General features: G+C 38.5%; 1 protein-coding gene across 2 annotated transcripts in view; it reads right to left on the minus strand.

The window, feature by feature from the left end:
* LOC115210453 (calcitonin gene-related peptide type 1 receptor-like) overlaps positions 1-18,236 on the minus strand; it is a 104,105-nt gene that overhangs the window by 32,785 nt on the left and 53,084 nt on the right. For both annotated transcript variants that reach the window (XM_036502020.1, XM_036502019.1), the window contains exons 4-6: positions 11,080-11,171; positions 6,982-7,132; positions 3,827-3,977 (exon numbers count right to left, since the gene is read on the minus strand). In XM_036502020.1, coding sequence (XP_036357913.1) covers positions 3,827-3,977; positions 6,982-7,132; positions 11,080-11,171 — 394 coding nt within the window. The remainder of the gene's footprint in view (positions 1-3,826; positions 3,978-6,981; positions 7,133-11,079; positions 11,172-18,236) is intronic.

The following is an 18,236-nucleotide window of genomic DNA, read 5'->3' on the forward strand; positions in this document are numbered from 1 at the left end:
ACGATTTCTGCTTTAAATATGAACTATTCATATTTAACATTTTTCATCAATTTCTTTGAAGGAAAACAGGAAACACGGACTATTCATTTCCCAAGTGATTTGTGTGTAGAAGGAAGTTGCTCCATTTGTGAGAAACAAAATTGTACTTAATTGCACTAAGTGCTGTAAAGAAAATACCAAAAAAAAAAAAAATTCATTTCATTGGTTTATTTCCTTATTTGAGCAAAATTCACTATAGAAATATATTAGTTAGTTATTACGTTATTAAGGGTGAGAAGTCTGTATACATGTGTATGTGTACACGTGAATATAAAAGCGTAGATGTGCGTAGGTGCAGGCGTGGCTGTGTGGTAAGAAGCTTGCTTCCTAACCACATGGCTCCAGGTTCAGTCCCATTTAGGTAAGTGTTTTGTACTATGGCCTCGGGCCGACCAAAGCCTTGTGAGTTGATTTGGTCGACGGAAACTTGAAGAAGCCTGTCGTTTATATATATAGCAAATAAGAAAATGGAGGAGAACAATAGGTGGTTCATCAACTTTTGGACATTAAAATGTTAACTTATTTATTTATTAAACTGATAATTATAATAACATACATATAGCATATTATTCTTTACATATAAAATATAAGATATAAAATATAGTAATATATAAGGATACCAGTAATTATTATAAAAAACATGAATATAGATTGGTAAAATAACTTACAGCTGTTTCAGCCAATAGATAAAAATACCTCATTCTACCTATATTACTCAAGTGGATTGAGGTAGATGAGCATGAGGTACTTGTATATATCTCTAGGCTTCGTCAGAGATTATAAAGTACAAATGTTAAGTTATAATAATAAATATAAATATAAAATAAACAAAATACACATATTTTGAATATATATATATATATATTTTTTTCTAGTTTCAGCTCAGAGCTGCGGCCATGCTGATGCACATATATATACATACATATATAGTTATACATAACTACTTATATATACTGAAATATACATACACATCTACACCCATAAGCATATATAATATTCAGTTATTACTTATATTATTATTATCATAAATATTAGATGTATTCTGTTATTCACAATAGATAGTATATAAAATATAGATTATAATATAATATATAAACAGATATTTATGAAAGTTATAAGGATATTAATTTTATAATCAATATATCAATATATCATACAGTTATATCAAAATTATTCTGCATACACATGAGTAACGCATATATGCATATGTACACATACATATACGCGCAAACATATATATATATATATATATATATATATATATATATATATATATACATATAATATTTTTTCCATTTAAACATACTAATATGAACATACGTATTATATATTTTTGAATGTAAGATAATTCTCAGACTAAGAGAGAAACGTGGTAAACTTTCTTCTCTGTTGTTTATATATATATATATTATATATATATATATATATATATATATATATATATATATATATATATATATATATATATATATATATACTAGATGACGTACCCGGTAATAGGATCTTATTTTTAGGAAATTCCAATAAGTTATTAATACCATGGTGAATAAGTCACTAACGGATTTTCAGGAAAAAATTTGTTAAAAAAAGCTTCTTCTCATGTAAAATTCGTACCCAAAAGTTTTCAGAATTGCCGATAAGGCCAGGGGAAAAAAACTTTCAATTTAGTTGTATTTAACACAATTTCACTTACTTATAATCAGATTTTATTAAATTTTCATTAAATAAAAATAATTTCTGTCTAACAGGTATCACATTGAAAGCTATTAAATTACAAAGTGTTTGTGTTGTTTATAATAAACTTTATTTTACATTTCTTGCCCACAAGAGATTATGTCAGATCTTTAGCATACTGCTGTATGTCTTCTGAAATCACGATCACAGGAAAAGTTGTTGATAATTCTTATCAACAAACACAAAGCTGATAAATATGCACAAGTGTTACAAATTAAGTTTAATTACAAATAAACATCAGCTTGGATGACACTTTACTCAACCGACAGAGGAAGGTGACCGATCAAACTGATTATGTAAACAGAATTCTGATTGGTCGAAAGCGTCTTCTTGTCGCATGTTCTGGTTTTCCGCCTATTCTTGTGGGAATCTTTGATATGGACTATCGAAATTTTATCCCTTTCACACTTATACAATGTCAAGCAAACTTAAAAATGTGTCATTACCGTTATTATTAGTATGGGCAGAACTTATGAGTCGTTTACTGCGAAGGAGAAATTAAATATGTTGAATATGCATTTGAACGTGGCAATAGAACTGCCGGAAGACATGTTAATGTTAATAAAGCCAATGTTGGAAATTGGTGTTAACAGTACAACAAACTTAAATCTGTGCCTAGTAATAAACAGACAAAAATAAAATCATACAATCAAGGTTATTCATATCATTACATTTTTTCAGTCAAGAGTATCCATATTACTATGTATGTCAATGGTGCTCCATTGCGATAGGTAGAAACTCCAAGCAATGTAAAATCTGGCTCGGATCAGGATTACCAGCATGAACGTCAAACTACAAAAAGTAATTAATCATTTAATGGTTTAAGTAAATTTATACGGAATAAGTAAACATTATACCGTCCGGCATAAATAAAAGTCAACTTCATTATATTTAAGCCGTTATTTAAATGAGTCAACTTCAGGTATGTTTACGTTTTGTACGTCTTTTTTCAATAAAAAAAAATTGTAAAAAATTCTGGAAACGATCTAATCATGTAATTTACGCACCTCTAAAGTTTATTTTTATTTTTGCCGCATACGTATTTATACAATGTAACCAATGGCAAGCGGTCACTAATGATGTTGCTTCTCTAATAAATGGAGGGAGAAATGACCAGTGTGCAAAAGGGAAAAATAAAGAAAAATGAATGGGTTATTTCCCCTTGGCCGTTAAAGGAAAATAGATGGATTATATGTGGATCCCTTCTAGGGGCTCTAGCCGTCCAATTATAATTTTTTTTATTAAACTGCAATAAGTCTAGTAACAAACTAGATGTTGGTTTAACATGTACAAAGTTTCACGAAGATTCGTTAACGGATGTAGATGGCAACTTGACACAAACAGACACACACACAAACACACACACACACACACACACACACACACACACGTAAATGTCGAACGATGAAAATGAGTGCTCAACACCACATTGATGGATAGAATTTCTTTAATTGTAAATTAAGGCTACCATTGGTTCCATGTAAAGTAGGGAAATAATATCCTAGAGTCTTAAAAATCATTTTTTCAAGCTGATCACATGGAGGAAAGGTGTTCGTATCCATCTTGGAAAACATTCTCGTTGAATACATGAAGATTCTCGTGAATAAAACAAGGAATCAAGGGAAGCTACTCCAAGATGACATCTTTTGAGTGTATGCATGTATGTATGTATATGTGTGTTTGTGTTTGTGTTTATCCACCCATCACCGCTTGACAACCGGGTGCTGGTCTGTTTACGTCAACATGACTTAGCGGTTCGGCAAAAACGACCGGGAGAATATGTACTCGGCTTAAAAAATAAGTCTTTGGATCGATATGCTCGACTAAAATCCTTCAAGGCGGTGCCCCAACATGGCCACAGTCAAATGACTGAAACAAGAAGGTAAAATATAACAGATAATATATATATATATATATATATATATATATATATATATATATATATATATATATATATGATCATACAGTCATGTAATGAACAAGCAATGCATTATGTTTATCAGATTTTCTATCTCTACTTGAACTCAAAGTTATAGTTACTGAATGGACTTACCCCAGCATAAAATATAGTATCCAATTAATCTTTTTGGTATTTTAAATGTTGCCGATAGCAAGCGACAAAGATATAAACCTTCAACGAACATACAAAAATAATTTGTGCTTCGGAAGTAACTTGACATAAAATATAAAATTCTGCAACCAACCTAAAAATGAAAAACAGATATGACATTTAAATATAAAATAATATCGATTTTTTTTCATGCCGGCTTTACCATTTTTTTCTAATATATACTAAATAATTTTCTCAGATTTTGATGGCAACATTATTTTCTATAATATTTTACAAATGTCTGAAATTCCTAGGTAGTTTACAGTTCAATGATGAAGTAATATAACCTGAAAATTCAATAACATTTTATTGGAAACATACTTTCTTTTTTAACCAAAGATACTTCTATATTCTTAGAAAGGTGTGTCACTTCCTACGTAAACTTCTGAGGTTGGCTGGGTTGGTGCTTATCAATGGTTTATGTTACATTGAATGGATTAGATGCAAATTTTTCCGGGGTTTTAACTTTTGAACATATCACTGCAGGTTAATGACACAATTATTTACATGGCTTGGTGCTCAGAAGCTCGCGTGGCATACATGTGAATCAAGAAAGCCTCATACAGTGGCTAATCTGCTAAAATGCTGTTTTTAAATGTATATCTGCTCTGACCGACCCATTTTATTAATACATATACTGTATAGGGTATATAACCGAATGCTAAAGCTATATAGTTAACATAGCGAACCCCAAAATTTATTTGGTAGTAGGTTCATGACAGGCGATTCATTTATGAAGTCAGGGAAAATCATTCTGATAGAATCCATCTATCTCTAAGTCTACATTAGCTTTGTTAAAATAATAATAATAATAATAATAATAATAATAATAATAATAATAATAATAATAATAATAATAATAATAGTTAATAATAATAATAATAATAATAATAATATAATAATAATAATAATAATAATAATAATAAATGCCCTGATGCAGTACCAGGCAGTGGCTCTCATGGCTTCTGATCTTAACTGATTGGAAGTGTTATCATGTACATTGTTTTGTCTTGGTATAAAAGATGGGCTACAGCAAATATTCTGCTCAATACCACAGATTTGCTTGTCAGTTGTTTGACCTTAACCAGTTGAGCATGTCCCTTAGTGGCTGACGATATGTGCATCTCTGATCACGAGCAGAAGTAGTGGGGGAGCATCATAGCCATGTGTTGAGAGGGATTCTTTGGGGTTTGAATAATTCACCTCTGGAAACATGGGTGGTTCTTTCAACATCCTTAAACAATCCTTATTCAGGGACCTTTTGAGTGGGATGGGCTACTCAACCTGAAGAAAATTCTAACTGGGCCCCACCTGCAAGGTCATGTGCTGTTTATCTTGATATGAGATCACCATGTCGCGCACATATGGTTGTGATGCACGTGCCTGGTGTACCTTTATCAGACGGGTAGTCATGATGGGTATATTGGGCTTCGTATATTTTACCCCAGTGTCACTTTGATGGCATGCACTGCTCTCTCACTCAATAATAATAATAATAATAATAATAATATATATATATATATATATATATACGTACTAGGCACGTGCCATGAAGGTAGGCAAGGTGGCAGTGCCTACCTTGAAGAAAAGAAATCGATAACAAAAGTTTCCTTTTATGGAAAAATATGTACCTAATTTAATAAAATTTTGAAGATTACTCTGATTACTATGCATAAAATGCAAAATATTTTTTTTGTAGATTAGGTAGGCATAATTCGTCCCTGCCTTTCAATCTCAGTACTTATGTTACGCATAGTAATGCTGTAGTACACGTGCTGCGCACACTCATACAACACCATTTTCTTTACATGCTATAAAGGCAGAAGTAATTCTGCTTTCAACTCAGTCACACGCCTATGTTTTGCTTATTTTTTTGAGTTTTACTACATAAAAGTCGCCAACTGCCTACCCTGAGTAATTACTGATGGCACGTGCCTCATACATACATACATACATACATACATACATACATACATACATACATACATATGTCATTATTCAGTTTTATTTCAATATTTCATGCCAATAGAAAAAGAGCCGGTTTCTAACCTAGATTCAAGGCTCCTTCATTGGAATTTCAGCAACATCAATAGGGTATTTCTGCATGTATGTATATATGTAGATTTGTATGTTTTGTTTTATGTATGTATTCTCATGTATATAGTTGCATGTCTAGACATGCTCATATATACTTAAATGATAAACTTCTGGAAAGTTTTAAAGATTATTACAATTCCAGTGATGTATGTATATAAAGCGTTCATCAAATACACAGTGGACAGGTAAACAGCTAGAGAAACGAGTATCATGTTTTGGTTATTGAGCATCGATTCGGTCAACTGTGCCTTTAGTTGTAACAGGTTATTCTTCGACGTACGTCCGTGATCTATTAGGCCGCTGCTAATCATGGGTATTAATCAGATGAGACAAACTTTTTTCAAATCGGATAATTTGAATATTATTGAGAAGTTATCAATAAAGACTGGGGTTAGACAAGTGATATAGGAACAAACATTGCAAATGATACTGGGCGCTGTTCTTGAATAACGAAAGAAATTAAACCAATTTGGTTCCCTTTTAAATGCTTTATGTGATTAAGACTATTTAAAGTGGGCACCAGTTCGAGCTTGACTATTCAGTTTAAAAAAGCTTCTGTGCTAATAAATCGAGCACAAACATCGTATTGTAAACTCAGTAACACAACGATGTATGTAATATTTTGCCGAACTTAGAATTGAACTCTGTATTGCAAGTCAATGAAAAAGTAATTTATTTTACAGTGTTATCATTGCTTCCAGTGATGAGTTCAAAGATAAAGAAGCAGAAGAAAAAGTTCAGTTATCTAGAAGACGCGATCAATTCCTTTATAGTATTTGCAAGAACTTCTGTCATACTTCACATCAAGGATAATGATATGAATATCATATGTGATAGACTGCAAGCTAGTTAGGAGAGGAAGAAATGGAAATTGTTGCTCAGAATATGTATAAATACTTGCAACCAATATGATTAATATGATTTGCTCGGATAAAAATGAGTATAAAAATAATCTGTAAGAAATTCGTAGGAAATAGATAAAATACTGGTTTGTAGCTTACTGTGTTTTTATGAAGCAAAGTATCTTCTGGAGCATTTAGAAACTGGTCGTGATGAACTAAGATAGTCCACAGAATCTGAAAGATTGCTGTGAAGATAAATGATACAGTAAGACAGACATGGAGTCGTATTCGATGCTGCATCCTCAGAAGCCTGCGAACAAAATCAATGGCAATATTATTTTAACTGGTAAACGAGTAAAACAGAAAGAAGATACATAATAGATACTTAGTTCTCATAGGCCATTTAGCTACTGTAAAATTTATGACTAAATACATTAACATTTACTACGAACAGTATGTTTGTGTGTGAAATAAAACTTAGTTGGCACGAAACAAAAGTAATGAAGGTGTGAAAACGTAACCATGAACACGCGCACACATTCCCTTGCGCAATCACTTGCAAGAACACACAATTCGTGGTCATGTGTATAACTTTCTATTTATTTATCATTTTAACTTTATTCCCAGAAATTCCACATACATATCTCCACTATTAACATTAGTAATTTACTTTGTTTCTTAATCTCCTCTCATACTTTTTGTTCATTTTTTCCCTTTTTTTAAAAATTTCTCTCTTTTTTAAAAAATATATTTTCCTCCTATTCATCGATTTCACCAGCCTGGAAAGATCATAGGCTCCACCCTGTTTCTTTTTGTTAATTACTTCAACAACTTTTCTGGCCTCCTTTTATAGCTTATTATTTGTTTAACTCACACTTTTTTTCCAGAGATAAAATAAGCATCATTTATCGACTATATCCTTCATTTAAATTTTTATTTTGTATGTCTACAAGACTACATATTACCGACCAGTTATTTAATGATTTTTTTTTCTTTGCAAGTTCTTTGTTTAGTTTATGTACATAAACACTTCATGAACATGGTTTAATCTAGAAAACTCACTTCAGATCCTCGCAGTATATTTTTTAGAGTAGTCTCAAAATGAATTTCTTATAGCTGGATTGATGTCTTAAAAATATTCTGTCATTGCATAGAAAAATGATCTATTGTAAAATTGCAGCTGATCTATTGTAAAATTGCAGCTGATCTATTGTAAAATTGCACCAGCTGTATTGTTAGTCCTGATCGAGTTGACCTTTAATTAGAGGTGTTTCAATCGTAACTATTCCAACTTCTTGTATATCAAGAACTACATTGTCCAGTGTATCCTTTTTTCTTTAAGATGATTATCGTTTATTTCTAGCAGGTTGGGTAACCACGTACAGATTTCCACGTAACCTCGTACCAGTTCCGTGATTTGGTATGGGCAAGTACTGGGAAAATAAAACTGATGAAACGAGCGATATGACAGTGACTTTAAACAGTTTTCTTACAACTGCAGTGTCCTGATAAATGTAGTCAAATGAAGTTTTGACTATGAGTTCAGCTCAACGTTTTGAGCTCGCAAAGCACGGTACTTTTATTAATTTCGACGATGGAATGTATTTACTAACAGTATCTATTTAATTAGTTTAACTATTAAAAATTTAGTATGTTTGCTTGATACACAGTAAAAAACGAGCGCCTTGGCTATTGACAACGTTGTCAACACAACGACCTAGATATGCAAAGAACTCAGTCAATCTTAGCATTGTCGAAGATTCGAAAACCTAAATGCTAGATATTTGGTCAGACACCACGAGAAAACCATCTCAATTTCGCGTGATTGGTCTATTAATCGACCAGTTAGCGTGAGGCTGTGGCATGATATAGTTTTCTAGAATGTTCTTCTCATACCCTATAAAAGACCGTTTTGCCGCTAAATTAACCGCAGGGTGTTGAAGGCGGCTGAGCGACACGCGTTTCCACTCTTGCCATAGACATTTGCGCAGACATTTCCAAGTTCTCGGACAGACCCAACTGAACGTTCACGCAATGTCTCATAAGTAACTTCTACGGACGCGGCGCATTATTTCTCTCTATCCCAGTCAGCAAATATTTATGTTCTTCATTGTAAATAGCCAACACCAAATATCTTTATGACCGGCAATAAATATTTTAGCCCTCAAGTGTGCTTAAGTTATTATGCACGCAGCCAACGAAATACAGCGTGGGGCAGAGATGACGGACGTTTTTGAAAAATTCACAGAATCATTAATTTTAGCTGCAAACAAACTTTATTGACATCAGTGTGTTCGTATTGAATTAGCATTTGTCAAAATTAAGTGAGGAAAACAATATCTAATATGTGGTGTCCGTTTTCATTGATGCATTTCTGAAGGCGTGCTTGGAAGTTGGCCTCCACTCTCTCCAGCATTGCTCCGTTGATTTGGGTGACTTCTATGCGAATAGCCTGCTTCAAATCGTCCAATGTACGAACGTGCCTTAAAGTTTCTCTACAAGAAATAATTACACATGGACAAATCAGGGGACGAAGGGGCCAAGGAATGTCAGCAAACCTAGAAATAAGGCAGTCACCGAAGAGAGGGCTAAGAACGTCCATTGATGCGCTACTATATACATTAAATAAGTTAATACTAACGTTCGCAAATTTTAGTTAGCAGTTCTTTGAATTGAAATCTATTTCCTCGCAATAATTTGCTATTTCGCTGACAAATTTGACACTTTATATCGTTTTCATACTTCAAGTCTAAAATTTTGAAATCGCAAAGGACAATATGGCTCAATGTCTTATACTGTTATTTTCATGTTTTGCGATCATATATAGACACTTATATATGCTGAATATTAGTCTACACCATAAATACAACTGAAACGTTTTAGAAATGGTTGTATAAAAAAAATTGTAGGACAGAATGCTCACTATCAAATGAAATTTTATTTCTTTTTCCCATACTCACGTTTCTGTCTGCCTGTTTATTTCTACCTGTCAGTCTGTTTGTCTCTCTGTCTCTATCTGTTTTCTCTCTCTCTCTCTCTTTCTATCTCACTCCCCCTCTCTCTTTCTCTATTTCTCTCCACTTGTCAGTCTGTCTGTCTGCTTCTCTGACTGACTGTCTTTCTCTGTCTCTCTCTTTCGGAATATTCATTCGTTATGAAAATCGAAAATTAAAGTCTTTCTATTTTTGATATCTCCATAATTCTACAAGTCGTTAAGTCCGAACTGAAGATTAATTAGTGCATTTATATTCAATAGGTTGGATCTAGATGTTTTCGATGACAGAAGTTCAGTTTTCGACTTTAGTTTTATTATTTTAATCGTTACTATAATTTTGGATCTTAACTTCTTTACCACTTTCCGATTTCATCATAAGCAAACAGGTAAACGAGACTAATTGCCTAAATTGAACGGATTAAACAATTATAGTCAGATTTAACAAAATACAAGAAAGATCCTGCTAATGTAAATATCCATCCATCCATCCATCTTTTCCGCCTGCTATTCTTGGGAGGATCGTAGGGCTAGAGTCCTCAGGCACCTCCTCTATAGGGTCCTATCAGAAGCAACTGTGATGACACATTCTGGCTGGATTTCCAAGCGTAACCAACTGAAATCATGGATTTATTCAACCATCTCGTTCTTGGTCTATCCTAAGTTTCCTGCTTATTCTCTCCCCTTGAAGAATCCGTATCGCGATTCTTTCCTCCGACATTCTAAGCATACGCCCGTAGTATCAGAGCTATGATCTCTCAATGTGGAGAAATAGCAACTGGGGAGACTTCCTGATCTCCGAGCTATGTACTCTGTCGAGTAACTTTATTCCAGAGATCCTTCAGAGAAACCTCATTCCGACCGCTTGTATTCGCGATCATACATTTTCCGTCATTATCCAACACCCATGACAATAGGTGAGCGTAGGCAAAAAACCGAACTGAAGATAGCAAATTTGGCTTTTTCTACCAACGTCTCCTCTTTTGAGGATCGAATGCAGGAGCTGGCGTTTTACCGTGCCAGCATCTGCAATTTTAGCATCCAATTTAGCCTCTTGCCTTCCATTACTCGTGAATGCGGCCCCGATGTACTTAAACTTCTCCACTCGTCTCAGTGATGTTCCACTAACAAACAAAATTCCCTGGGAAGACTTTTCGTGAGTGTTGATATTTCATGAAAGAAAATGATATAAAATTACTAGTGAGTAAAGATTGACAGCAACGCTGTCATACTGCATTAATGAAGAAGGTTATAAGAATACGCACCGAAAGTACAGAAATATGAAGCAAGCTGGAATCAGCAACATGGCACTGATCAAGTTTGTTGCTACACTTGCGAAAACGATGACTCGATGCTTCTGGAATACAGGAAATAAAAAATAATATTGAATTACTTGCAATGCTGAAAAGAAACTGGGAGTACATTACAACCCACACGATTCAAATTCAACGCGATCTTAACGCAACAATATTATATATTATACAAACACAGATGCTATTTATCAAAATGACACCAAACACGTTGCATATTTTCTGTACGGCAGATAGAAAAAACAAGTCAACAAAATATAACACTAGGAACAGCAAAGCAAACTCCAACAAACACTCCTATAAGTCAGTCAATGGTGTACATACAGTTCAGTGAAATGGAAGTGCATCTTGTGGTTGGTTCATTAGAAATTCACTTAAAACTGTTGAAAACATCATGATGACGAAGATGACAACGAGAACAACAACAACAATTGCTTATTAAGCCACAAGCTCGGGAAAAGATTTAATAAAGTACGATGAAAATTAATCAGGAGTTTACAAAGACCTATGGAAGGGACAAAAAATGTTATTCAAAGATGCGAGCGAAAGACGTTATACAATTAATGTGGGGACAGATGAAAATTTATAAAATACTAGTAATTCTACAAAAGTAAGAAAAAGTATAATAACACGCGATAACTAAAATGGAAAATAAAACACGAAAAACATTTTGGGTTCTCACTTCCGCACGGGTGAGAAACCACTGGCTAAATCTGTTTGAAGCACCCAAATATCAGCTGGTTGAAGGTTTTCATGCGAAAGGATGGTTCTGTGCTATTCTAGATCTCGCAAAAAAAAAAAAATATTATGAATAATACCAATTCAGTTTGTCCATGTACCTTATAATATATATATATATATATATATATATATATATATATATATATATATATATATAACGGGAAGCTTTATGAAAATAAACAAAAGACGAAGGCAGGTGGAAAACAAACGAACAATTGTATTAGTATGGCGCTCAGGAAATATAAATAAAACAAGTCTTTACGTTTCGAGCCTACGCTCTTCAACAGAAAGATACACAGAGAGAGAAAAACACAGAAAGAAGGAGAGAAAAAAAATGCGTGCAGTAGCTAACGAATCAACATGGCGATCTGATTTCGGCCAGAGGTCAAAGATCAAACATGAGACGCGAGAGCGAAATAAGGGGAGATAATAGGGTTGATAAAAGGGTTGAGGGACCAGCTAAAAGTGCGTGGGAGGGGTCTGGATGTGTGTATGTATAGGGTTGGTGTATGTATTAGTATGTATAAGGGTGTGTGTGTGGTGTGTGTGTATGAGAGAGTATTAGTGCGTAAGATTGGTCTGGACGTGCGTATGTATGGGGTTGGTGTATGTATTAGTATGTATTAGTATGTATTAGTACGTATTGGTATGTATAGGTGTGGTGTGTGTGTGTGGAGAGTATAAGTGCGTATGCGGAGTCTGGACGTGTGTATGTATAGGGTTGGTGTAAGTATTAGTATGTACTAGTATGTATTAGTACGTATTAGTATGTATTAGTTGGTGTGTGTATTAGTATGGCACATCATATGTGATGTGATGTGTAAAGTCATGTGGTGTAGTGAGGAGAAGAGGGGGAGGGAGAAGAGGGGAGAAGGGGAGGGGAAGAGAGGGGGAGGAGAAGGGGAAGAGGAGACGATGGGGGAGAAGGAAGGTGAGGAGGGGGAATGAAGGAGGAAAGGAGGGAGAGGGGGAGAGAGAAGGGGAGAGAGGGTGAGGGAGCAGAGGGAAGGGGAAGAGGGAGGGAGAAAGAGGGAAGAAGGGAAGGGGAGTAGGGGTGAAAGGATGAAGGACTGAAGAAGTAGGGGTCGGGAGAAGGATAGGTGAGGAGGGGGGAGAGGGGGTTAGATGAGGAGGGGGGGGAGTTGAGACCAAATGGCGTATAAGTGAGACCAATGAGAAGATTAATTCCTGTTCACGGCGCAAACGGGAATCCGGATGGCCTCTGTGTAAGGACAAACCGAACACAGATAGGTGTTGCAAGGAGTGACCGGTGGAGCGGAAATGGCGTGAGACCGGTGTGTCGTTCGCAAGGTGGATGTCACGAAGGTGTCCGCGAACCGGTCAGCCAAGCGGCGTCCCGTTTGTCCGATGTACAAGGAATTGCAGAGAGAGCAAGAGATGCAATAGATAATATTGCTGGAGGTGCAGGTGAAGGAGTGGATGATGTGATAGGGTCGATGGTGGGTGCTAGTGAGGCGGGTGGTGTTGGAGAGGTAAGGGCAAGTGCGGCAACGTGGGCGGGAGCAGGGGAACGAGCCGGGTTGGGAGGTAGGGTCAGGGAAGGAGCTATGGACCAAAAGGTCTCGAAGGTTGTGGGCTCGTTTGAAAGAGGGGAGGGGTCGGTTAGGGAAGAGGTGTGAAGTGGACGGGTCGGACTGGAGATGACGGAAAGCTCGAAGAATGGTGCGTTGGAGACGTAGGGTCGTGGGGTGGTAAGTGAGGGGAAAAGGGAGGCGGGAGACTACAGGGCGGGTTCGGGGAGAGAGAGCAGATACACGGTCCACGGACCGTGCTCTGGCAAGGGCGGTGTGGATAGTGGTGAGGGGGTATCCACGTAGGGTGAAGTGGTGAGCCATACGTTGAGACTGAGTCTCAAAGTCATGGTCGTCACTACAGAGCCTACGTAGACGGAGGAATTGGGAATAGGGGATGGAAAGCTTGGTGTGTTCTGGGTGGGAGGAAGAGAAGTTGAGGTATGAGTGTGAGTCTGTGTGTTTGTAGTGAATGGAGGTGGTAAGAGTGGAGTGAAGAATGCTAACCGAAATGTCGAGGAAGGAGACAGAGGTGTTGGAGATAGTGGAAGTGAAGTGGAGGGCTGGATGGAAAGATTGGACGAAAGAGAGGAAGGAATCTAGATGTTCGCGGGAGAGTGAGGTGGCACCGATAATGTCGTCAATATAACGACCATATAGTTCAGGAGTGGGACCAGTGAAATTAGAGAATATTTGGGCCTCAACATAGCCAACGAACAGGTTCGCATAGTTGGGGCCCATTCGCGTTCCCATGGCCACTCCCGAGATCTGATGGTAGAACTCGCCCGCGAACGAGAAGCAGTTCAGAGTAAGGACAAGTTCGGCCAGACGAATGAGTGTGGAGGTGTCAGGTACAGGGTTAGAGCGGAGGTCAAGAAAGTGTCGAAGGGCCTGCAGTCCTTCGTGGTGAGGGATAACAGTATAGAGGCTTTGGATGTCCATAGTAAAAAGGATTTTGGAGGAGCCGGGAGGAAAGGAGAAAGAGTTGAAAAGCCGGAGAGCATGGTTGGTATCGTGGATGTGGGAGGAAGAGATGCCACTAGGGGGGCAAGGACACGGTCGAGGTATTTAGAGATGAGCTCCGTGGGGCAGTTACAGGCGGAGACGATGGGGCGGCCGGGTTGTTGGGTTTGTGGATTTTGGGGAGGAAGTAAATGGTGGGGGTACGTGGGGTTCGCACAATTAGGTTGGATGCGGGTGGGAGACGAGGGACGAGATGAGGTCTTGGACAGTAGAGGATACCGTCTGTTGGTAGCTACGTGTGGGGTTAGAGGGCAGAGGGGAATAGAAGGAGGTGTCATTGAGTTGGCGGAAAGCCTCGGCCCTATAGAGGTCCGCGCGCCACACCACTACAGCTCCACCCTTGTCAGCCGGTTTGATGATAATGTCAGCGCGCCGTTGGAGGGAACGAAGAGCCAAGAGCTCAGCCGGGGAGATGTTGAGGTGGCGTTGGCGCCTGGAGAAGTTGAACCGCTCCAATGCACGCTGACAAGCGGCCGCGAAAAGATCCACTGCTAGGATCTGGCCAGGGGCAGGCGTCCACGGGGATGGTCGGCGGCCGAGGCCAGTGAAGCAGCCGTCCTCTTCGTGGGGTGTGGGTGGCGAGTCGTGGTAATGCGCACCCAACCGGACACGGCGCACAAAGCTGTGGACATCAACTCGCGTCTGGAATTCCTTACAGGATGGAGTGAGGGGGATGAAACGCAGACCCCTACCAAGGACGGAGCGTTCAGCCGCAGAGAGGGGAAGATCGGGGGGAATGGTAACAACAGACGGAAGTGGAGAAGGGGTGGGTGGAATAGAAGTAGGAGGGGTGGTAGGTCTCGTGGAGGTCTGAGGGGGAGGGATTGGGGAGGTGTGTGGGGGGTGGTTGGGCGGGGCGGTAGGGTTAGGAGTAGGTGGATGGAGCCTAACGGGAGGGGAGAAGGGGTTGTAGGGAGGGGCAGTGGGGTTAGGTGTGGGTGGATGGAGCCTATCGGGAGGGGAGAAGGGTGGTGGAGGAGTTGGGGTAGAAGGGTGGCGTCGGGTAGGGTGGAATGGAAGAGTGATTGGAGTTTACGAAGTTTGGTATCAGAAAGAAATTGATGGAAGAGTTGATTCAAATGGATAATGAAGCGTAGCGTGTTTGGAGCATAGAGAGGCGGCAGAGAGGAGAAGAAGGTGGAGAAAGCAGGAGGAAGAAGGCGGTTGATGGCATGTAGTTTGGAGAGATTGGAGCGAATGGTGGCCCGCATAGGCGGTAGTATGTGGTGCGGAGTATGGGTAAGATGGAAGAATCCGAGTGGAGAGCAGGGTGGAAGTGGAGGCGGAAACCTTTAGGGATGAGTCGGTGATGTAGGCAGCGGCTTAGGAAAGAGACATGGCTAGAGAAGCGGGTTTTTTTAAAAAGAAGTAGAGAGAGATTAACGGACGGCTGAAGGCAATATACAGGAAGCGAACGTAGATGATCCTTCAAACGGTGATGGAGGGTGAGGAGGTAGGACCTAGGATCCGGCATGATGGGATAGCGGAAAAAAAACGTTCGAAAAAACAAAAAAACAAAAAAAAACAAAAAACAAAAATTATCGTATGAAAAAAATAGAAAAAAAGGATAGCGAAAAAAGGGGAAAAAACAAACGTTCAAAAAAAACAAAAAAATAATAATCGTATGAAAAAACTAGATAAGTAAGCGATAGGGGCAGAAAAGACGGGGCAAACGGAAAAGGGAAAGAAAGAATGGAAGCAGAGGGGGGGGGAGGCAAAAAAAGGGGGGTGCAGGCAGAGGAAACGGAGTATGGACATCCAGAGAGGGAAGAAAGACGGAAAGGAGAACAAAAATTCAGGAAAATGTGGGAAGCATGAAATGAATGTAAAAAAGTGGTAATATAAGAGAAAATAAAAATACAACAAACGGGACAGTTTATGCGAACAAGTTCAAGGTTGAAAGTTCAAGGTGAGAAATGTGTAGACGTCTTGGTATATTTTTTAAGGATTTCACATCAATGCAAAGTCACTTTGATCCGCGAAAGAGAGGTGCAGCCAATGGTAAGTATCCAAGAGGTAAAGAAAATCCAAGGTAGAGGTAAGTGTTGATAGTGGTATTGGTAGAATATAGGATGAAAGTGAGACCACGTGAGCGCATATATATAACGGGAAGCTTTATGAAAATAAACAAAAGACGAAGGCAGGTGGAAAACAAACGAACAATTGTATTAGTATGGCGCTCAGGAAATATAAATAAAACAAGTCTTTAACGTTTCGAGCCTACGCTCTTCAACAGAAAGATACACAGAGAGAGAAAAACACAGAAAGAAGGAGAGAAAAAAAATGCGTGCAGTAGCTAACGAATCAACATGGCGATCTGATTTCGGCCAGAGGTCAAAGATCAAACATGAGACGCGAGAGCGAAATAAGGGGAGATAATAGGGTTGATAAAAGGGTTGAGGGACCAGCTAAAAGTGCGTGGGAGGGGTCTGGATGTGTGTATGTATAGGGTTGGTGTATGTATTAGTATGTATAAGGGTGTGTGTGTGTGTGTGTGTATGAGAGAGTATTAGTGCGTAAGATTGGTCTGGACGTGCGTATGTATGGGGTTGGTGTATGTATTAGTATGTATTAGTATGTATTAGTACGTATTGGTATGTATAGGTGTGTGTGTGTGTGTGTGAGAGAGTATAAGTGCGTATGCGGAGTCTGGACGTGTGTATGTATAGGGTTGGTGTAAGTATTAGTATGTACTAGTATGTATTAGTACGTATTAGTATGTATTAGTTGGTGTGTGTATTAGTATGGCACATCATATGTGATGTGATGTGTAAAGTCATGTGGTGTAGTGAGGAGAAGAGGGGGAGGGGAGAAGAGGGGGGAGAAGGGGAGGGAAGAAGAGGGGGAGGAGAAGGGGGAAGAGGAGACGATGGGGGAGAAGGAAGGTGAGGAGGGGGATGAAGGAGAAAGAGGGAGAGGGGGAGAGAGAAGGGGAGAGAGGGAGTGAGGGAGCAGAGGGAAGGGGAAGAGGAGGGAAAGAGGGAAGAAGGGAAGGGGAGTAGGGGTGAAAGGATGAAGGACTGAAGAAGTAGGGGTCGGGGGAGAAAGGATAGGTGAGGAGGGGGGAGAGGGGGGTTAGATGAGGAGGGGGGGAGTTGAGACCAAATGGCGTATAAGAGCGAAGAGAAAAGATTAATTCCTGTTCACGGCGCAAACGGGAATCCGGATGGCCTCTGTGTAAGGACAAACCGAACACAGATAGGTGTTGCAAGGAGTGACCGGTGGAGCGGAAATGGCGTGAGACCGTGTGTCGTTCGCAAGGTGGATGTCACGAAGGTGTTCCGCGAACCGGTCAGCCAAGCGGCGTCCCGTTTGTCCGATGTACAAGGAAATATATATATATATATATATATATATATATATATATATATATATATATATATATATATATATATATATATATATATATAATATATATATATATATATATATATATATATATATATATATATATATATGTATATATGTATATATCCACGCTAGAAACATTTAAAATATTGTTTTCAAAGTTCGGCACACGACGAGCAATTTCAGGACAGGGGCTTAATGGTTTAAATCAAACCCCGCAATCAACTGGTACCAGAGCTGTAACCACTCAATGCCGAGAAGTATCTCCCCTTCTCCCTAGCTCTCCTATGTGACTCTTCTGTCCGGCATTCGCCATGGTAGATCGCTAGCCACTATACATTCTTTATTTTCTCTCCTTGTTTCTTTTTATGTTCCTTTCTGTGGAAGAGCGTAGGCTCGAAACGTTAAAAAACCTTTTCACTTTCCGAGCGTTATACTAATACATCTGTTTGTTGTCTACAGCACCCG

Source organism: Octopus sinensis, linkage group LG4, assembly GCF_006345805.1.
Source record: "Octopus sinensis linkage group LG4, ASM634580v1, whole genome shotgun sequence".
In the NCBI taxonomy this organism is placed as follows: Eukaryota; Metazoa; Mollusca; class Cephalopoda; order Octopoda; family Octopodidae; genus Octopus; species Octopus sinensis.